Source organism: Nicotiana tomentosiformis, chromosome 3, assembly GCF_000390325.3.
Source record: "Nicotiana tomentosiformis chromosome 3, ASM39032v3, whole genome shotgun sequence".
Lineage (NCBI taxonomy): Eukaryota > Viridiplantae > Streptophyta > Magnoliopsida > Solanales > Solanaceae > Nicotiana > Nicotiana tomentosiformis.
The window spans coordinates 141,290,896-141,314,545 of NC_090814.1; the positions used below are offsets into that span (position 1 = coordinate 141,290,896).

General features: G+C 38.8%; 1 protein-coding gene across 5 annotated transcripts; it reads right to left on the reverse strand.

Moving 5' to 3' along the window:
* Window positions 1-1,819: 1,819 nt before the first annotated feature.
* Window positions 1,820-10,761, reverse strand: LOC104089086 (uncharacterized). 5 transcript variants are annotated; one of them, XM_070197737.1, is made up of 5 exons: window positions 10,336-10,760; window positions 8,523-10,223; window positions 8,184-8,376; window positions 2,946-3,300; window positions 1,820-2,513 (listed from the first exon to the last, which is right to left on the reverse strand). In XM_070197737.1, exons 2-4 carry the CDS (start codon window positions 10,118-10,120, stop codon window positions 3,088-3,090), a joined length of 2,004 nt encoding a protein of 667 aa, XP_070053838.1. In that variant the 5' UTR covers window positions 10,121-10,223; window positions 10,336-10,760; the 3' UTR covers window positions 1,820-2,513; window positions 2,946-3,087. The 5 variants fall into 5 exon arrangements, with proteins under 5 accessions (XP_070053838.1, XP_009592219.1, XP_009592213.1 ...); XM_009593924.4 differs by lacking the exon at window positions 1,820-2,513 and adding an exon at window positions 2,641-2,871 and having other exon boundaries at window positions 2,955-3,297; window positions 10,336-10,761; XM_009593918.4 differs by lacking the exon at window positions 1,820-2,513 and adding an exon at window positions 2,641-2,871 and having other exon boundaries at window positions 2,955-3,300.
* Window positions 10,762-23,650: the final 12,889 nt, after the last annotated feature.

Sequence of the window (23,650 nt, forward strand, 5' to 3'; positions counted from 1 at the left end):
TTTATTCTTCTTAGCTTTGTAATGGTGGCTAAAAATGGGAAGAAGTGCGATAGGGGTCGCTGGAAGACCGGAACCAGGGGTGGCAACGGGCGGGTCGAGTAGGTAATGCAAAAACGGATAAGTTAACTGACCCGACTAATATTTAATATAGATAGAAAATGGGTTAACTGACGGATAATATGAATATCTATATTATTCATGGTTTCTTGAATATGATCATTTTTTGAAGAAGTTCTAGTCTCCCAAATTTGAGAAAACTCAATTTGAGTCTTTACAAATGTAAAAGTTAAACCCATTAGCTATTCACTGCTTATCTATTTTCTAAGTGGATAATATGGTTCTTGTACATATTTGATCTGTTTTAAAAAAATTATTATTTAATCTATTTTTTACTGGATAATAAAAATATCTCGCATCTATGCAGGGTCTCGGGGATGGAAGTTATGAAGATCTTCTATATTTTGTACCAAACATGAAGGTCTGATAAAATCATAATCACAACCCAACTGGCTTTTGGTCCAATAGGTTCAATTTTTTCTTTCCCAAATACTTATTGATTTCTATTTATAATTATTACTTTGATACTTAAAAACAATTTGATGTAATGCTTTGTTTTTGTCCTAATTGATTCTGTTTCGACGTTAGAAATATATTCATTTTTTTTTGCAAAAATTAAACATTTTTATCTATAGATCGGCTTGGAGTATCAGAATCCCTTAAGTGGAAAATTCAAATGAATTATGTGAACACAGAATACAGATACACAAACGCAAAAGAAGCAAACTGTATCTCACAGTAAAAAAGGATAAAAAGAGGACAAGGGTAAAAAAGGAGAAGAATGGTTATACGTGGAAATATGGAACTGAAAGACATAAATTGAGGAAGTAGGCGTATATGGAAAGAATTTGAGTAATGATATTTTTCACAATTTGGCACTTTTGTCTTCAATCATATTATTCATGTACTACGTGGCCTTCTCTCCTTCTCTACTTCATGCCAAAGTATGCCCATCTTGTCAATGAGATGTAACATAAAATAATCAAAAACGTCAAAAGAAATTTGAATAAAATATATGACATCGAAAAGTAAGAGAACAGGAGAGGGGGCGAGGAGTTGCGCCAACTAATTTATGTATGAATAGATATTATAAAATAATAATGCAGTTATTCTGTTTCATTTTCGTAGAAGGAAATCAATTATGTGAACGATTGAATACAACTTTTTAGACAACGCTGTCTCAAAAATAGTTGTCAATTTTGCACCCGAGCATCAAACTATGTCTCATTTTGCTAGAATTTCTTTTAAATGCGTTCTTTCATCATTTCCATGTAACTTCTAAATATCTAAAGTTATTTTCAACAAAAAGAAATGGCTGTAAAAGTTGATCTAATGATTCTCAATAATCGCAAAGTAACACAAATTGGGACAAAGAAAGTAGTCGAAGTATGTAACCAAAAACTTCTAAATGTCCCCAAATAAAAATAAAAACTTCAAATTAAGATTATAGGATAAAACATTAAATTAGAAACTAATATGTAGCATGTAATATTTATAGAAGGGAAAAGAAAAGAAAAGAGGGGTCAATTAAGAAGAAAAAGATGTTGTCTATATAAATCCGACGTCAGTCATCGATCATACACATAATAATGATACCTAAGATGACAAAAGTCTATTTTTGCGTCTCTTCAAAATCTATCAAAATCCAGTACTACGTCCAAATCCGAGGCTCGTTGCCTCTATTTCAAATATTTTCAAAGGGCAAAGGCTCATAAATCTTTGTGGCACTAAAAAAACTTAAGTGTTGTTGAAAGAACAAGTCTCTGTCAAGCCATAATTTCACTTTCTTTGATAACTAATCTGTCTCCTTGATATTTATGACAAGTCACAAGGACCGCAATACCAGCAGTCTTTTACTTGTAATCACATGACATTTCAAACTTCATACATATCATCCACCAATTATCTTTATATGATAAGGTTTAAACAAATTTTGGTATTATTTTACCGCCCTAAACCTTGGACTTTTTTGGATCAATAGACCTTCGTGGTCCGGTCCTTCTCCAGATCCCGCGCATAGCAGAAGCTTAGTGCATCGGGCTGTCCTTTTATAAGGTTCACAGCGACAGTGCTTTCATACCTGACATGCCATATTTGTAATCAACAGGATAACTGTGACTGACAATCTCTAACTGAGCACAACCTTAGAGAATTCTTCGTTAATAGATAAATCTGAAACAATAACTCTCAGAAATAGAATACCGTAATTGTAGCAAACTGCAGATTTGAAACTACATAAGGAGGCAAGGATGCTTGAGCTTTTATAGGAGAATCAACTGAGCTGCAATTAAAGATTTAAAGGATACCAAATGACAGAAAAAGCCGAGGGGGAAGAGGGGGGGGGAGGGGAGTGGAGATGGACTATCTTGGACAGAGTGTGATTGTAGCAAGACTTAGCCAAGTTTTCTATAATATAAAAAAGTTAAAACCCCCTTTGAGGTTTTTATATACAGGATCTTCTTCCATTGTTTCAACGAAATGCAAACATTGGCACTCCACTTGTAACATGACTGGTCTAATCATGCACTATATGAACTGATATCCTTGGGAATTGAGGGGAAACAAAAACCAAAGAGGGTGCACTTCATTAAGAAAGATTTAAATTGAAATGTGGAGACAAAGCTGGAGTTTTACAGCGAAAAGGCTCGTAATTTGTTCCCTTTCAGTAGTGAGTTAAAAAAACAGATTTCTATTCATCCTGAAACATCTTATAACAATCATTCTTTGGAAACATGCGAATACCAATTCAGAAGAAGAATGTAATCTCAGTCCACCGCACAGCTTCAACAGACGAGGGTTCTTTGCCAAAATTATCTGGAGGAAAGGTATAAAATCATGGTTGCAATCAATATATCCCGTGAATGCAAAATGGAAATCTGAGGCAAGACTTAACTGACCTTGCAGCAGAATCATTGAGAAGTCCAGCTCCTGCAAGAAATTACAGTGGAGAAGAGGACATTCTACATCTTCTAACGGCATCATAAAACTCTCAATTCAGCTGTCTGATTCTATCCGTCTCATAAGCTCGTGTCATCTGGTTGAATTAGAGGGAAGTTCACCATCTTGTACAGCTCTATCAAGGAATCCTGTACTTTCAAGATTTCCTTGTACAAGTGCTGCCCTCTCAGGGTTCATTAGCATAAGCTGCTGCACATCCTTTGGAAGGACATTAAACACTGCCTGAAGATCCCCCCTTAGTTTGAAGCAAGTGGCATCAGAACCTGCCTCGGTAGTGCTGGACTGCTGCAGCACAACATTGCCATCAAGAAAGATATATTGTCATGACGATTGAAGATTAACAGAAGAGAGTGGTAATAGGCTAATAGCTGGCCCTATGAAGGTAAAAGATGTCAAGCAGAAGACTAGATCACCTCAAGTTGAAAAACAGTAAAAATATCCCATGCTGAAAATTTATATAATACCAGTCAAGTCCGATTCTTTCATATTATTCTGTTGCATTTTTTTCTAATTTGTAATTCTGTGACATTGCTAAACCAAACATGTAAAATCAAAGCCAATAAACAGTGTAGTTTGCAGTTCAAGGTGCAAAAATTAAAATGGAAAAAGCCATCTTCAGCGAATATGAATCCAAATATAATGGGTAATATGTGAGTATGAATAATGGATGGTGGTCACTTTCTCTTATTTAAGAAGTGCGACTAGGAATCCAAAAATAATGGATAATATGTGAGTATTTCCAAAATTCTAAACATGACATGACTATAGTTGGCATTTGGCAATACTATCTCAGCTCAAAAAAATTGATATTTGTCGAGGCTATGTACAAGAATATGGTTAATGTGAATCTATCATCAGCTAAAGAGAAAAATGAAGGTGACAAGGAAATACAGCATGGATGTACAGCTAGAGGCTGCAATTTCGTGTGCAAACAAGTTTAAGATCTATCAACAATATATCCGCAGCTAAACTAAGATTTACCTTTCACTTCTTTATTTCCTTTTCCTTTCCTTTGTCTACTGATTCAGCTTATAAGACTTGGAAGGCTTAAATGACAAAAGACTAAATGGAAGTTCGTTTAAATTGCTTAGCTTCTATAAATGCATGATTACTTCTTCAGTAACTAAAATAAAGTAGAATAGACTTATTATAGAGGCAAAATAACCCCCGAGTACAGGTAAAAATAAGTTGCACACAGGTAAGACTTTTCTTGTTAAAGCGCGAAATGCGCAGAACAGCAAATAATTAGATATGTTTTCACCCTCTATCCCATCTTAAATATCTGTCAGGCTTGGGTTCTTTACAAGATCAAACAACTAACTAAGTCCTTCCAAGCCCTGTAAATATCTCTTTAAATTTGTCAGTGCACAATCAAGCTGATCATGATGCATTCTTTATGCTAAGTTTGGTTCCAGGAAGGGGAGGAGGAGGGTGAAGGAGAGAAATGAAATTGTTTAGTTCCCCGAAGAAAACTATTTGATGACTTATTTCTGGTTGTTGGTGTGGTTGCAAGGAAGTGAAATGTAATATGCTTCTTCCTTTCCATCGCATTTTGGAAGAGTTGAAAAGGCAAACATGAAAAGGTATCCAACCCCTTCACATTTAGTTCCCCTTCTCATTTACTCTCTTACCAAATAAAGGGAAACAACCTATATGACTCCACCTCCTCTAACCCTCCTATTTTCATCTGAAGCAAAGATGGGGTCGCCTACCATGATAACTTGTTCTCTGGAGTAATATGGCCTTCCCCGTTTGAGTGCTTCAAAATTCGTTGCTTAGACTAGTCAACCTTTTTTTTTTTATGAAGTAAGAGAATTTCATTAAAAGGCATCAAGAAGATGCATAGCAAAACTATACAACATAAGAGTGTCTGCTTATGTATAAAAACTTGCTGAATGACTAAGGAGCAGACACAACCCAAAAAGACTTCAATACTAGTTACAAGGGCCTGATTGAACCAACTAAAAAGGCTGATTATACAATTAGCTTTAAGAATGTGAATAGGAGTTGAAATCTCATCAAAGCATCTATGATTCCTCTCATTCCAAATGCACCAAAAAATAAAAGCAGGCACCATTTGCCAAGTTTTTTTTTATGGTCTTCCCAACTCTCCATGAACACCAGCTCTCATAAGCATCATTAATATTGTAAGGCATGACCTGGGCAAGTCCAAAAACTGATAAAAACATACTCCAAACGTCAGCTGCTACTGTACGGTGAAGAAACAGATGTCTCACTCTCAGATTCCCCTTGACACATATAACATCTATTCACAGTAGGAATGCTTCTTCTGCTAAGGTTGTCTTGAGTAAGTAAGGCCTCGTACAAAGTTGTCCAGGTAAAACCAATTACTTTTATAGGGAGTTTGGTCTTCCGTATAAGTTTCCATGGCCATTTATCAATCAATTCCTTGTTGGAGCATAGATTGTCATATCCACTCTTGACAGTGTAGCTTCTATCTTTGGATTCTCCCCATTCTAGCTTCAATCTTAGGTTGCATAGACTAATCAACCTAATGCACTCTTTCATCTATCTAGTAGAATAGTAGAAGATAGAAAAGATGCTAAAACTTCCTCAAAGGAAAATTACTAAAAGAAATGCAGAGTAAATATAAATTAAATTAATTACACACCTATTATGAGAAAGACAGAAAGGAAATTGAATATATCTTTTCTTTTTTTATCAGTAAACAGGAAAGACCTACCATTTATCTTGGCAATTGTTATAAATGGGCATAGCTAATGGGTTATAATAACTCCTCATGGTGTAGCAAAATTATCGCTACAATCATTATCAAGGAGCTCCTCTGGTTCCACAAGCAATCAATGTACTTGAGATGCATTAGGTGTTTGCACAGCTTTTATTTTCAGGAGATAGTCAATCATCGCAATGGGTAATCAATTGCTTCATTCAACCTTTCAAACTTTCATCTAGATAAGATAACTGAATTATTCAGGAAAGGGCTGTGAAAATTTAATTGAAAGCTCAGAAATCAAATTTCTTAGTTTGACTTGTTTTTGAGTAACTAAAGTATAAAGTTTGCTCATGGTTGCTGTGTGAAAAGACTAATTTGAATTTAGAAGAACTGAAATTGTAACTGCGGAGCTGTTGCAAAGTTTGACTCATGTGTTGAAAAAAATCATTTATTTTTACACGTTCCCAGTAAAATTGAGGAAGATCAAGGTTTAAAACAAACTTCTAATAAAATATATGAAACCTATTCTGGTAGAAGTGAAAAAACACACCACTATATCTTACAACATCAAATCCCTTATAAGACCAATTCCAGACCCATCCACAATATTCATCTTCGTTAGCCAAGATTAAGAGCCCGTTTGGACATAAGAAATTTTTCCCTTTTTTCCAAAAAAATTTCACTTTTTTTCAAAATCAGCGTTTGTTCATAAAATTTCTAATTTTCACTTGAAGATGCATTTTGGAAATTTTCGAAAATTTGAAAAACTCCAAAAAGCTGTTTTTCAAAATTTTCGCTCAAATCACTCACAAAACTTCAAAAACAACCCAAAATTATATTCATGTCCAAACACAACTCTAAATTTCAAATACCATTTTCACTTGAAAAAAAATTTCCCCCTATTTTGGAATTTTACAATTCTTATGTCCAAACGCCCAGTAAGTGTCTGTTTTTTTCCAAATGAACATAAGATGTATGTCGTCTTATGTTAACCAAGCATAAAAAGTTATCTAATCTGCACTACTCTATCATCTTCACAGGCCTAGTCAGAAATTAATCAGGCTCTCGCGTCACTATCAACGTGTAAATGCCTCACACATCATGCCCCAGACCTCTGATTCAACCAAGGAATATGCAGGTTATAACTTACGAAACTAACTACTAACATGACAAGAAGTATAGTGCAATGGCAGCAAGCGAATCTCCGACATATTCACTCTGATGTCCTGACTAGTTGCTTTCTATGTGCAGTAAGTCACAGGATAAAAGTCATGTTTGAACATATTCTGCATTGACACTCAAATGGTATAGTAGGTTAAGAAACGACATAGCCAGACACCGGTATTTACAGTGAGGCCAAAAGCATATACTAGCCCCTAATTGCTTCTAGTGGGTACACAAAATAATCTTAAAACTGATCTAACAAGAGCTTTGCCACAGTAAATTTGCCCATTTTCACGAAAAATGAAAACTAAGGAATATATTAAACAGCACATCAAATTGATAAAAATATATTCACTAAATGATTAAGACAAATAACTGTTGGTATTGTTAACATAATGGATGGCTTTCTGTACTTGCCAATATAGAAAGAGAAGGGGAGAAACATGCCTTAAATGGCAGAATAACTCCAGAGTTAGTCCAATATCTTCATTGTTTTATTTAGTTCTTTTTTAGAAAATTCAACATAAATTTCCTTTTGAGGTGCCATGTCATCACATGCTTGTTCCAATTGGAACCACATATAAAGTTTGTCGCTTATTTTTACATTATTCCTTTATGGAACTCTCCAGCCCAGGGATGGGAAGGTGATTACTTGTCCTTAATCTGTTCATTAACCAATATGGAATAATTAAAGCTTCTACACAGGCACACAAAAGATAGATAAATAGATAAAAACAAAAGGAAATAGACAAGCATCATGGAAGTAAATGATGTGCCTTAAACGCAATGAGATATTTCAGAAAATAATGTGATAATACACACACACACACACACATAGGAAGATTTATGTGTTAGCACCGGAGTTTAGTATCAGTAGTATATGTAGTAATAAACAATCTCTATCTCTCTATAGAACATGATATTATTGTCTCTTTTTTCTTTTTTTGGGAGGGGGTGATAAGTACACACTTTAGTGACTTAGAAACGAATGATCAAATATCATCTGACAATCACATATCTAACTCATAACCAAATTTCTTAGTTTCATTTTCTAATTCAGTATAAGACAACAACAACAAACCCAGTATAATCCCACAAGTGGAGTCTGGGGAGGGTAATAAGTACGTAGACCTTACCCCTACCTTGTGAAGGCAGAGAGGTTGTTTCCAATAGACCCTTTCGATAATTCAGTATAAGCAATTTCAATATTTCTGTATATATCCCTTATAGGTGAAAAACTACTCAATAGTCAGAATACCCTCGAGAGAAGAAAATGGAACTGTCACTATAAGTTTAGGAAAGTACATGCCTGCATTTCTCCAAGAAGATGCCTCTCAATTCCATTAAACGTATCAACAATCTCCAACTCAGACATTCTAGATATCAACTGTTGTATGTCAGCCCTCATTCTAGCTTGCCTCCAAAGCCTATACTGTTCTTGTTCAGCAACAGCACGCTTTCGTTGAAACCAAGGCAAAAAGTTGTGCCCTTTCAGAAACCGCCTGTATGGGTACAAGTAATCATTTCATTTTGAGGCAAGCGACAATCTGTTAATCACGTGTATAACAGTTTGCTAGTAAACGTTGAAGAGAAAAACCCTAAGTGGTTAAAAGAGAGTATTCAAGAAGAAAAACTGACCATTTTTTACCTGTAAAGGTCCAGCCAGTTGGATTTCATCCTCTTCAACAGAAACTTCCCAGGACCCCTTGTGGATAAGCTAGCAAGGAAGTCCTCAGCATTAAATGTGGGTAGAGGAGGAGGATCAACATATGGAGAAGATCCTTCAGAAGGTGTTGTTGGTCTATAATATGGGCCAAATGGGGCCAAGAAGTTGGTTGTCAGCTCTAAGAAGTGCCGACGAAGTATGTCATTATTAACAACTGACATTGATTCTTCTACCCTGGGTGACAAACCTGCATCAATTAGCCTATTCAAGATTGAAGTGTCTGGCTTTGTAATTGGAGCATAACTGCTCCAAATGGCTTCCTTGTGCTCAGTCATCAGGCAGAGTGGACCATCTCTCCTCAATTTCATAGCATTCAAAAAATTTGAAGGCGCAAACTTCCTCAAAGAAAGATTAGGAAGACTAACTCCTTCAGGTCCAGCCGGAATTCTTCCAGTTGAAGCTCTAGCAGCAAATGGCAGTCGAGTTGCATTCATGGTAGGATTTCCAACCGATAAGACGTGTGGAATACTTCGAAGGGCTTTCAAGAAAAAGAGGTTGGTCACACCCAAAATCATTGGAGGAAATGCAGCGCCTTCTTGAAGGGAGTTTAAATGAGCAAAATCGGGATCATGAATAGTAAAGTAAGGCCTGAAATCAATGCTACAAAGAAGCGGAGCAACCAAACTAACCAAACCAGCAACAGCTTCACAACACTGAGGTGGCGTTGGCGCTATGATAAGAATGGGTTCTCCAATAAGTAACAATTCCCATAACCTCCAAAGCTGCATTAAAAGTCCCCTAAACGTCCCAAAGAGATCTGCATCATGGAAAAGACCTTGTGGAACTGATTGATTGGAAGGAAGAAACGGGGCTATTGGAGAAGCCAACTCTTCAAAAAGTACTCCACAATCCAAAGGCATACAATGGGCAGGTGGCAAGTTCACTTTAAGAGTAGCATTACCAATTGGAAGCTCCATTAACTGACCAGGTACAGGAGCAGGCCACATTGATACATAAGCAGCAATAAAATTAAGGGCTTTCTTTCCAATGTCGAAGTACAAAGGACCCATGATCTGCAGCAAAGGTCTAAAGACACTAGAAAACGGGTTGTGTGAAAGAATTACCACAGACTTCTGCTCACCACCCCGTTTTAGCCTTTCATCGTGTCTCTGCCTATTAAACACAAAACCATACAAATATCTAGAATTCGCCCCGGTTTGAATTCTACTCCGGTGTTTTAACACCTTATCAGTAGCTGTCACTCGCGTATTATCTACTTCAACTATCTCGGATGAAGGCAGAGGATTCCCCTGCCTCCGGACACGAAAGAAAAAGATACAATCATGGATGCTTGATCGGTTATGATTCTGAGAAACAGAATCCGGAAATGAGCTAAATGCAACTTCAAGCTCCTCATTATGCGTTAAACAACCCGAGGGGTAACATTCTTCAATGAGCTGTCCTTGTTCTAGATCAAACCTAATGATGCAGAACCCAACTACCCACTGCTGTAAAGCTTTTTCATCTATTTTCAAATTATCAGCTTCTGATTTCACCGAAAATGATGGTGATCTGCTCATTTCCGGCTACTTCGAAAAACTACAACATATTCATACTAATAAAATTTGGCTTCCCATTTCTCATTCCAGAAAAATATACAGAAACTTGTATAACCTATTCAACCTGTAAAATTAAAGCATTAACTCATTAAGCATCATATAGGAAATTAAAGAAAGCTAAATTGGATAATGAAGCAAAACCAAATAAATAAAACTAGGGTACATGTATTTGGCACCTGAATCCAACAAAGATATATCTGCTGTAGAAGGATCGGAAAATAAAAGCTTGAGTGATTAATAAAAACAAGTGGGTCACGGTTCAGTTATTAAAAAACAACTGCGTCTGGATCCAATGTGCTTGTTATTTATCAGCAAAGGGGGCAAAAAGAAGAAACAAACAAGTGGGTCTATCCAAGAATTTGAATGTGAGGGAACAGAGAGGCTTAACAGCTGGGAACGGGCTTGCGTCTATCAGCAGAAATAATCCAAAATTAGTAGATTTTGAAATTGGGTTTTATAGGGAGGATAGAGGTCTCTTTCAAATCGAACTTAGCAGAAAATGGAAATGATTTGGATTTCCCTTTTTCTCTTTTTCGGATACTCGTCTCTCTCAACCCAAAAACTCCTTTTTTGCTGGTTTCGCCTTGAACCAGAGTAATAATGAAAATAAGATAAATTTGTTTTTACGAGACTCGGGCTGCTTTTTTTGTGGGGTGCGGGGAAAAAATTGCACAGTTAGCACACATATGTTTTTACTCTTTAGCCTATTTAGAATGTATTTACTCTTTAGCCACTATTTAATAAATTTTTACTCGCCCGGACGAAAATACCCATGTGCTAGACATGGGTGATATCTAAATATTAAGTACATGTTGTTATTAACTTCATGAATATTGTATAAATATTAAGGACAAAGTGTGCTATACTTGCACCTTCCATTGTTAAACTTTAGGACATCATGTCCTTAACTTCATATGTGCAGTGTAAAATGTTAAGGACATTACGTCCTTAATTTCATGTGTGCAGTGTAAATGTTAAGGACATAATGTCCTTAACTTCATGTGTGCAGTATAAATGTTAAGGACATAATGTCCTTAACTTATATTTGCACCTTCTGTTGTTAAACTTTAGGATCTCATGTCCTTAACTTTATATGTGCAATGTAAATGTTAAGGATATGATGTCCTTAATTTCATGTGTGCGGCATAAATATTAAGGACATAGTGTCCTTAACTTTATGAGTATTGTGTAAATATTAAGGACATGGTGCCCTTAACTTCATGAATGTTGTGTAAATATTAAGGACAAAGTATCTTATATTTGCACCTTCCGTTGTTAAACTTTAGGACATCATGTCATTAACTTTATACGTGCAGTGTAAATGTTAAGGACATTGCGTCCTTAACTTCATGTGTGCAGTGTAAATATTAAGGACACCATGTCCTTAATATTTACACAGCACTCATGAAGAAAGGGTAAAAATATACTTTCGTATTAATTTTAATAGAGTAGTGATTATTTTTGCTTAGCATTAAAAATACTGAATAAAAACTAAATACCATATTAAAAAGTGGCTATCCCACGCTCTTTCTACGCTTTTGGGAGACAATAGTAAGACAATGCATATAAACTAAAAATGAATTACCAAATGAAAGTTAAAAAAAATTGTCGAGATTAAATTGTAGAACCCTAGTTGTTGTCTTTCTTAAAAAAATAAAAAATAAAAATATGTTTTGATGATTTTCTCACCTTTGCCTTTTCCAAAAAATAATATTACTCCCAACATTTAATTTACATGATACTCTTGTTTTCAATTTTTGGACCTGACGAAATATTTGGCACAATTTTTTTAACAATATTATGTTTTACGCAATTTACAACTTCTTGAAGGAATTATGCAAATCTTGTATGTTAATACCTTGTTTCACTAACACTAATATTAGATTTTCCGTCAAACACTATCACACAAATTGAAATGGGTGGAGTCATACTAAACAACTAGCCAAAAGAAACTCACATCTCCTAATGAAGTTTTTTTGGGGTGAATTGCCAGTATTATTTCAGAAAAAACTGATCCTATAAGCCAGAAATTATAAATCCTTTTACAAACTGGAATTAAAGTTTAAGGTGGAATCTTCACCATTTTTAGTTCTTGGTATAATCTACTTGTTTTGCTTTCGGATCAATTATTGTGTATACCTCTGTATACGGTCGAAATAGATTTCGACCTTTGTACGTTTGATCGAGTTCGAATGATAAGCGACCGAAGTGAGACTTCGAGACGAGTTCCGAAGATAGTACAAATGAGCTTCGAGCTCCAAGACCGATCGAGGAATCGGCTCGGTATCATTATCGAGCCCATGACCAAATCGAACCGCAAGGCAACGTGAAGGTTGTCGGAGACGCACAGACCGATTGACACTCACCCCAAATGCCAAACTCGAACCAAGGCCGAGGGCTCGACCCAATACCGAGCTCGAGCCAGTATCGAGCTCGCAGACAAGAGCCGTTGCAACCGCACTAGGGGAGAGAATCTTGGCAGGAATCGAGGAAGAGACAATTCATCATGGGTTCTCCATTATATATTTTTTATTATAAATAAAGTAAAATTCCTCTACTATAAAAGGAGGAATCCTTGTAAGCACAGGGCAGGTTCACACATTGTAAGAAAAGACTACTCCTCTTATTGAAGAATAAATCTCCTAAGCTTGTTTTACTCAACATACTCACTCTTCTTGTCCAATAATCCATTTTTATAGCCAAGAATCTAAATATTTCCACTTCTACGTACGATTTATGTCAAGCTATATCACATATCCTTAGAACTACTTATAAATTTAACTATATCCGATTTTCTGGGTAAACAGTTTGGCGCCCACCGTGGGGCTAAGGGTAACAGTGGTTGTTTGATACAAATCTGCAATACACACCAGTTTACAACTTTGAATCAACAATGGTAAACCCTCGATTGATGGCTTTACCTATCGACCACGAAGCCGGCCTTCAAGATGAAACCAACAGCTTGATACCCAGGGCCGGAAGGCCACTTAACGATGTCACTGAAGCTCGAGTCGAAGTACCTGAAATCTTAGTCGAAGTACCGCTAGATGTCAATTCACAAGTGGCTCTTGAGGCAAACCAACGTTCTGAACCGGAAAAAAGCATTCAGAGCGGTACTCGATCCGTAGCTCGAGACACCCATAACGTGGAGGAGATCGGAGTCAGCTTACGGATGATCTTCGAGATGTTACAAGCCCAGCAAATAGCGATAGCTCAGTTGCAGAGCCAAACTCAGGTACAAAGCAGACCGGAGCCCAATCCGCTTTGATAAATCACATACAGAACGGAGCCAGCCATAGTGAAGTCAAACGAGCAAGAATCGGGGACTACTCCCGAAATTACTAAATTGCTCGAGGACCTCAGAAAATGAGTAGAAGCCAACGATAAAAAAGTAGAAACATATAATTCCAGGGTCGATCAGATCCCGGGAGCTCCACCAATGATAAAAGGGTTGGATTCGAAAAAAATCATACAAAAGCCTTTTCCCTCGAGTGCAGCCCCAAAACCAATCCCCAAAAAATTCTGTATGCCTGAAATTCCAAAATACAACGGTACGACCGATCCCAACGAACACGTCACCTCTTGCACGTATGCCATCAAGGGTAGCGATTTGGAAGACGATGAGATCGAATCCGTGTTATTGAAAAAATTCGGAGAGACCCTCTCGAAGGGAGCGATGATTTGGTATCATAATCTGCCACCAAATTCCATCGATTATTTTGCCATGCTAGCAAATTCGTTTGTAAAGACACATGCTAGTGCCATAAAGGTTGCAACAAGGAAATCAGACCTCTTCAAAGTAAAACAAAGGGGTAATGAAATGCTGAGGGAGTTCGTGTCCCGATTTCAAATGAAACGCATGGAATTTCCACCGGTCATAGACGACTGGACCATCCAAGCTTTCACCCAAGGGTTGAACGAGCAAAGTTCAATAGCATCACGTCGGTTGAAGAAAAATTTGATCGAGTATCCAACAATAACTTGGGTGGATGTATACAACCGATATCAGTAAAAAAATTAGGGTCGAAGACGACCAGTTGGGAGCTCCTTCCGGATCCATGCATCAGAACAGGACAACTATTAAAAACCAGAGGGACATCGACAGAGAGAAAAAGCCGAACAAAGACCGATATCAACCGTACGTCGCAAATCGAATGAACAACGTTCAATGCACAATGCCGCTCGGAACAATCAAAGGAGTGATCAAGGAAAATATTCTTGGGGGCTTATGAGCAAGAGTGGCTTTGATAAATATGTCGATCCTATAGAGGCACCTCGGCTATCGGAGTACAATTTCAGCGTCGACGCATCGGGCATTGTATCGGCGATCGGAAGAATCAAAGATATTGGGTGGCCCGGACCCATGCAAACAGACCCTTCCCAAAGGAACCAGAATTCGATGTGCAAGTATCATGGTACGCATGGCCACAGGACCGAGGATTGCAAACAATTAAGAGAAGAGGTAGCCCGTCTATTCAATGAGGGACACCTTCGAGAGTTCCTCAGTGACCGAGCCAAGAATCACTTTAGAGAAAGGGACGCCATCAAAAAAAATAAACAAGAGGAACCTCTGCATATCATTCATATGATCATCGGTGGGGTCGATACCCCACAGGGACCCGTGCTCAAATACGGCAAGATACCGTCCACAGGAGAAAAACGAACGCGAGTCTATGTACCCAAGGGCACTTTATTATTCGAAATTGATGAAGTCGAGGGCATATCTCAACCTCACAATGACGCTATGGTAATTTCTATCCTATTAAATAAAGTTCAAGTTAAGCGTGTCTTAGTGGATCCATGTAGCTCTGTGAATATTATCCGATCTTGGGTAGTGGAGAAGCTCGGTTTACAAAATCAAGTTGTGCCCGTAGCTCGGATCTTAAACGGCTTCAATATGGCCAGTGAAACAACCAAAAAGGGAAATATTCTGCCCGTAAATATAGCTGGAACCATCCAAAACACCAAGTTCCACGTAATCGAAGGCTATATGAGGTACAATGCCCTACTCGGAAGACCATGGATCCATAATATGAAGGCAGTGCCTTCGACTCTACACCAAGTGATGAAATTCCCTACGTCGGACGGCGTGAAGACAGTATACGGGGAGCAACATGCCGCGAAGGAAATGTTTGCGGTCGATGAGATAACACCGATACCAACGTTATCGGCCTCATAAAGGTCGAGCACAAAAGATAGACGAGAAACTAAATAGCAATCACAACAACCAGTCTCGACCGAATCGGTGAAGCAGGAAATAGAAGATGACGAGGAAGAGTTTCCGACACCTCGAGCTCTCATCGTCCCTGACGACTCCGACGCCACCAAGTCGACGATCGAAGAACTGGAGTAGGTTATATTAATCGAACGTCTGCCCAATAGAAAGGTATACCTGGGAACGGGGTTGAACCCCGAACTCAGGAAAAAACTTATTCAATTTCTTATTGATAACATAGATTGTTTTGCTTGGTCCCATTTAGACATGACAGGGATCCCACCATCGATAACAACGCACCAGCTGAGTTTGGACCCTAGGTTCAAACCGGTGAAGAAAAAAAAAAGACCTCAATCCGAGGTAAAACACGCATTTGTAAGAGATAAGGTAACTAAACTTCTCAAAATATGATCAATTTAGGGAGTAAAATATCCCGAATGGTTAGCCAATATGGTTGTAGTCCCCCAAAAAGGGAACAAACTTAGAATGTGTGTAGATTATAAAGATCTAAACAAAGCATGCCCTAAAGATTCTTTTCCACTGCCTAGCATCGATCGCTTGATCGATGCCACAACTGGCCACGAGATCCTCACTTTTCTCGACGCCTATTCCGGGTACAATCAAATTAGCATGAACCCGGAGGACCAAGAAAAAACTTCATTTGTCACTAAGTATGGAACCTATTGCTATAATGTAATGCCATTCGGACTAAAAACGTAGGGGGTACGTACCAACGCCTAGTGAATAAAATGTTCGAAGAACAAATAGGTAAATCGATAGAAGTTTACATTGATGACATGCTAGTTAAGTCCCTGCGCACAGAGGACCATTTGACTTATTTGCAGGAAACGTTCAAAGTGTTAAGGAAATACAACATGAAGCTCAACCCGAAGATATGTGCTTTCGGGGTTGGATCGGGCAAGTTCCTCAGGTTCATGGTGTCGGACCGGGGGATCGAGATCAACCCTGACAAAATCAAAGTCATCGAAGACATCACCGTCGTGGATAGTGTGAAAGCAGTACAAAGGCTAACCGGACGGATAGCTGCCTTAGGCCGATTCATTTCAAAGTCGTCAGATCGAAGCCAAAAAATTTTCTCTCTGCTAAAAAAGAAGAACGATTTCACCTGTACCCCAGAATGCCAACATGCACTTGAAAAACTGAAGCGGTGCCTATCGAGCCCACAATTACTTCACACTCCGAAGACAGATGAGAAGCTTTACTTATACTTAGCGGTATCAGGAATCGCGATAAGTGGTGTCCTAGTTCGAGAAGAGCAAGGTACGCAGTTTCTTATTTATTATATAAGTCGGACCTTAGGAGAGGCAGAGACTAGATACCCACACTTAGAGAGAAATTGGCGCTTGCATTGATAAGCGCCTCTAGAAAATTAAGACCATACTTTCAATGTCACCCCGTATGCGTTTTAACAACTTTCCCACTTCGAAACATTTTGCACAAACCCGAACTATCGGGCCGACTGGCCAAATGGGCCGTCGAACTCAGTGGGTACGATATTGAATATCGGCCTCGAACGACCATCAAGTCCCAAATTTTAGCAGACTTCGTGGCCGATTTCACACCAACCCTCGCACCCGAAGTTGAAAAGGAACTCTTGTTAAAATCAGGTACATCATCGAGGGTTTGAACCCTCTACACAAATGGTGCTTCTAATGTGAAGGGATCCGGGCTTGGCATCGTATTAAAACCTCCCACAGGTGACATTATTAGGCAATCCATAAAAACTACTAGATTAACTAACAATGAGGCCGAGTACGAGGCCATGATTGCAGGTCTCGAGCTAGCTAAGAGCTTGGGAGCAGAAGTCATTGAAGCCAAATGTGACTCTTTGCTAGTGGTGAACCAAGTGAACAAAGCTTTCGAAGTTTGAGAGTATGATGCAGAGGTATTTGGACAAACTACATGTAACTCTACACCGTTTCAAAGAATGGACCCTACAACATGTGCCTTGAGAACAAAACAGTGAGGCCGACGCACTCACAAATCTGGGGTCATCGGTCGAAGAAGATAAGATTGACTCGGGGACTGTCGAGATCTATAATCGAGGGAGGGAATGCCGAGATAAATTCCACAAGCTTAACCTGGGATTGGAGGAATAAGTATATTGAATACTTAAAGAACGGAAAACTCCCATCGAACTCTAAAGAATCGAGAGTTCTACGAACCAAGGCTGCTCGATTCACGTTGGTGGAAGATGGAACATTGTACAGAAGGACTTTCGACGGACCACTGGCAGTATGCTTGGGACCAGGGGACACCGATTATGTTTTAAGGGATGTCCATGAAGGCACCTGTAGAAACCACTCCGGCGCGGAACCACTAATTCACAAAATCATGAGAGCAGGATACTACTAGGATAGCATGGAAAAGGACACTAAGGAGCTCGTTCGAAAATGCGATAAATGTCAAAGGTTTGCATCAATGATCCATCAACTCGGAGAGCAGCTTCATTCAGTCATTTCTACATGGCATTCATGAAATGGGGAATGGATATCGTCGGCCCTCTACCATCGGCCCCAGGTAAAGCTAAATTCATTTTGTTTATGACTGACTATTTCTCTAAATAGGTTGAAGCACAGGCGTTCGAAAAAGTAAGAGAGAAAGAGGTTATAGATTTCATGTGGGATCACATCGTGTGTAGATTTGGTATACCAACAGAAATAACATGTGACAATGGTAAGCAATTTATCGGCGGTAAAGTGACAAAATTTCTCGAAGATCATAAAATAAAAAGGATACTGTCAACACCATATCATCCTAGTGGGAATGGACAGGCCGAATCAACGAACAAGATTATCATCCAAAACATAAAGAAAAGATTGAATGAAGCTAAAAGAAAGTGGAGAGAAATTTTGCCCGAAGTCCTTTGGGCATATCGGACAACATCTAAATCCAGTACATGAGCGACTCCATTTTCCTTAGTGTATGGCTCTGAAGCTTTAATTTCGGTCTAAGTCGGGGAACCAAGCGCAAGGTTCTGACATACATCGAAAGAATCGAACTACAAGGCAATGAATACTAGCCTCGAATTATTAGATGAAAAATAAGAAGCGACACTGGTTCGAATGGCTGCCCAAAAATAACGAATCGAAAGGTACTACAACAGAAGAACCAACCTCCGCCATTTCAAGACCGGGGACTTGGTCCTAAGGAAGGTCACTGTCAACACTCGAGATCCTAATGAAGGGAAGCTCGGCCCAAATTGGGAAGGACCCTATCAAGTCCTCGATATAGTCGGGAAAGGGTCTTATAAACTTGGAGCAATGGATGGAAAACCATTACCAAACAATTGGACACATATCGCTTCTCAAACGATATTATTGTTAAGGTATGATTTTCTCTTCTCTATCGTCTATATACGTATATTCGACACCAACTCATTGCAGGAATTCGACAAAAAACATCAAGACCTCTGGTTTCAAAGCACGTGTTGTACTTTTTTTCCCTTAAGTTCGGCTTTTTATCCCAAATGGGTTTTTTCGGCAATGTTTTTAACGAGGCAACAACTATGTGCTACCCGGGGACAAATCAATAGTATCCGAGTCTCCTTCGTAATCAACCTCGAATACTGGGGGGCTACCATTCGAATAAATCAAGTTCGGCACAAGAAAGTTATTTCATATCAAATTCATGACGAACATGGTCTCGATAGAGAAAAGTGTAAGGGCCAAATGGTCAAAACGAACCATGCCCACGTAGTTTTGCTCGAACTCTGGCACAAGATACAAACACATGTATAATGACTTATAAAGGAGAACTTTTTCTTTTTTCAGATATCTCACACCTTGAAAAGATCTTCCTGCTTCATGATTCAAACAGGCTTAAAGGCCAACCACCATCAAAAGGATTTTTGATATAAGCGATCATAAAAAGCCTACGGGCTAAGATACTTTGAGTTCGAGTTCGAAACGATCACTCACTCAATTATTAAAGCCTAAGGGCTATCTTACTTCGAGTTCGAGCAATCACTCACTCGGTCATAAAAAGCCTACGGGCTAAGATACTTGGTTCCTTCCTCACCACTCGAAGGCCTCAAAACGACATCCTTCATTACACCTACATGAAAGGAATTCAGTAACGAATGGAGCATAAAAAATGTTTCGAAAAACATGAGGAGTGACCCTTACCGTGATTCTTGGCCTCCCACCTACCTTTCGCCAAATCACGCCAAGCGCGTTCGGCATAAGAGGAAGTCGAGGCTAACTTTCGAACCCAATCCTCGAGGTCGGATACCGCTTGTGGCATCCAAGGGGAAGCTGCATATCGGAGGGAGATATCAGATATAATCAGAGAGAGAAAAAAAGCAACGCCTTATGAAAATCACTTACGGTCGAAATTCCATTCCTCGGGTAACAACATATTCTCTTTCGGGATAAGGTCACGGGTCCTCACCCGAATATAACGGCCCATCTAACCCCGATCCTTGTCTTCGTCGATGCTCGACATTAAAGCTTTCATTGTCCGACGATGGAGCATGATTAGTCCTCGAAAGATTTGAGGCCGATACAATCGTATGAGGTGATTTAGGGTAAAATCCAGCCCCCCGGCCTTGTTGGAGAAGAAGCGAAGTAAGATTACTATGCGCCATAGAGAAGGATGAATTTGACCGAGGGTGACCTGATATCTTTTGCAAAAATCAATGATCACTGGGTCGACGAGACCCAACATGAAGGGGTAAGTATAAACACTTAAAAACTCCTTAACATGAGTGATGATGCTCTCTTCGGGAGAGGGAATTTGCAACACAACCTCGGGACCCAAGTTGCAGTCTTTCCTCACAGCCTCGAAATGGCCCTCTGTTATCGAGCACATGCTCACATCGACCCGGAACCGACGAAGGATTTTCAACCTTAAAATCAATCTTTAGAGTACACAGGCCAGGAACATACTCGTGGGGAGGCGGCTCTACCGGCGCCTTATTGCCGGACGACCGTGAAGATGAAGCTTTCTCCTTTTGAGGTACGGTTTTTGAAGTTTTTGCCATTGATATAAGAAAAAGAAAAACAAAGGAAGATGAAAGGTTGATGGTGCCAAACGCTGGTGAAGGTGGCTCTACAAGCGGCGAATTAGAGGCAGAAAAAGTAAGAAAATTTGGGAGATTGAAGATGTAAAAGTAGTAAATGATAAATAGAAGGGTTATTTATAGGTTTATACCGTGGCGGTTCAGTATCAGCGGTGGCCGACCACCGTCTGGCATGCATTAAATACCTTGAAAGACTAAATCGACGGGACAACTATCACGTACGTCATGATCGAGCCCAGTGAAAATGTCAGCTTATAATCCGATCGAGCCGTTGAAAATCATATCGCTTCTCACCATATTTTTCCTGAGAAACGAGGGGACTATCTGTATACGGTCGAAATAGATTTCGGCCTTCGTACGTTTGATCGAGTTCGAATGGTAAGCGACCGAAGTGAGACTTCGAGACGAGTTCCGAAGATAGTACAAACGAGCTTCGAGCTCCAAGACTGATCGAGGAATCGGTTCGGTATCATTATCGAGCTCATGACCAAATCGAACCGCAAGGCAATGTGAAGGTTGTCGGAGATGCACAGACCGATTAACACTCACCCCGAATGTCGAACTCGAACCAAGGCCGAGGGCTCGATCCAATAACCGAGCTCGAGCCAGTATCGAGCTCGTAGACAAGAGCCGTTGCAACCGCACTAGGGGAGAGAATCTTGGCGGCAATCGAGGAAGAGACAATTCATCATGGGTTTTCCATTATATATTTTTTTATTATAAATAAAGTAAGATCCCTCTGCTATAAAAGGGGAAATCCTTGTAAGCATAGGGCAGGTTCACACATTGTAAGAAAAGACTACTCCTCTTATTGAAGAATAAATCTCTTGAGCTTGTTTTACTCAGCATACTCACTCTTCTTGTTCAATAATCTGTTTTTATAGCCAAGAATCTAAACATTTCCACTTATACGTACGATTTATGTCAAGCTATATCACATATCCTTAGAACTACTTATAAATTTAACTATATCCGATTTTCCGGATAAACAACCTCTTTGACTGGCATAGATAGAATAATACAGAGATGTATTAGAAACTATAATTTGTAAATTTCAAACAAATATTAAGCTCTCCCACTCTGCTTGCATAATTATTTGCTGACTGTGATCTAATTGAGGCAGTTCAATTGTTTTAAGCACATCGAGTTGATAGGGAGGAAAATGTAACTTGCATGTCTACCACGGGAAAATGCGCAACTAATTCTTCGGCAGACATTTGGACTGCGCAAAATTGTTTATAACTTAAGTATAAAGTATACCTTTTGTAACTTTCTTTTTTATCTATAACAAAGAAATTTCCGACTATCAGTTATGAGTTATGCACGATACAGAACTCAACGGATAATGAACTTACCATTCTATCTTTTATCATTTAATTACCTGACATTTACTTGTTACAGAGTTCAACGATGAATAATGAACTTACCCCTTTACCTTTTTCCATTTAAAATCCTGACTACTTTTACTTGTTATGAAATTCCAACCATTTATGTGCGTCACATCATACTAATACTCTTTATCTTTTTGTAGCAGCTTCTTATACTATTGTGGCAATAATTAGAGCGGCTTGCTTATTTCATTTGCACAATCGATTCAGTCATGTTTGGCAAATATTTGTTACTTAAGGAGAAAACTGCCTATAGGGTATTCTTAGACATGGTTTCACCAAAAGAAAGCAACCTGGAAGCCGTACCACAACTTCAATATTGAAGGCTTCAGGGTAAGTTCTAGAGCAGGTAGTCAACTAGAGATCTCCCATCTACAATATGCCGATGTCACTCTAGTATTTTGTGAAACTGATATAGGTCACCTTCAGATGTTGAGGGTTATTTTTATCTTGTTTGAAGCCATTTCTGGCTTACACATTAACTGGGATAAAAGTTTTGTTTATCCAGTTAATGAGGTAATGGAGCTCCAAAATTTAGCTGGAATTCTTGGTGGTAAAATAGGCAACCTGCCTACTGTATATTTGGGAATGCCTTTGGGGGCCAAGAGCAAGTCAAAAGGGATATGGAATGGGGTCTTAGAGAAATGCGAGAAGAAGCTAGTTAATTGGAAGAGACAATACCTGTCCATGGGAGGAAGATTGGTCCTGATAAACTCAGTTTTTGATGTCGTGCCCACATATATGATGTCTTTATTCCCAATACCAGTGAGTGTAGTGAATAGAATAGATGTTTGAGAAGAAATTTTTTATGGGAAGGCAACAATGATAAGAAGTAAATCCACTTGGTTAGATGGACCTCACTCACAGTTAACAAGAAGGAAGGGGAATTGGGAATCAAGAACTTGAAGATCCAGAATCAAAGTTTGTTGATGAAGTGGCTATGGAGATTTGCTTCACAAGAACAATCTTTATGGAAGGAGGTAGTCAGAGAAAAGTATGGCATGGAAGGAAAATGGATAAGCAAGCTTGTAAGAAATCCATATGGGGTCAGTTTGTGGAAGTCTATTAGAAATCTGTGGCCCAAGCTCATTAACAAGTCAAGCTTCAGAATTGGAAATGGTTTGAAGGTATCTTTCTGGGATGATAATTGGTTAGGTCAAGGATCCCTAAAACAACGCTTTCCTGATATTTATTTACTAAATCAACAACAAGCAGCAATAGTAGTAGAGGTGTGGACAAATCAAAGATGGACTCTGGCCTTCAGAAGACTATTAAATAATTGGTAGATTAATAGATTTACAGAATTCTATAAGAATTTGGAACCATTCAAAGGGACCTCTACTGCAGAAGACAGTGTCACATGGCAAGGGAATAACAAAGGAAAGTTCTCAGTTAACGCAACATATAAGGAGTTCAATACCTCAAACAATCAGATTGGCTGCTGGCCGTGGAAATTGATTTGGAAGGTTAAAATTCCTTATAAAGTAGCATGCTTTACATGGTTGTTGGCAAAGAAGGCAGTTCTAACTCAGGATAATTTGATCAAGAGAGGATTCCAGCTATGTTCTAGATGTTACTTATGTGGAGAGGAGGCAAAGACAATCAATCATCTCTTTCTGCACCGTAGAGTGACTTTACAATTATGGAGGATATTCATCAATTTGAGGGAATTTTTGTGGGTTATGCCAAGAAGAATACCTGAAGTTTTAATATGTTAGAACAGAGAAGGCAACCTATCCAGTAATAAAACGAGATGTAAGATTGTCCCGGCTTGTATATGGTGAACAATCTGGAAAAAAAAAAATCAAAGATGCTTTGAAGATAGATACAGTAACATTCAAAAA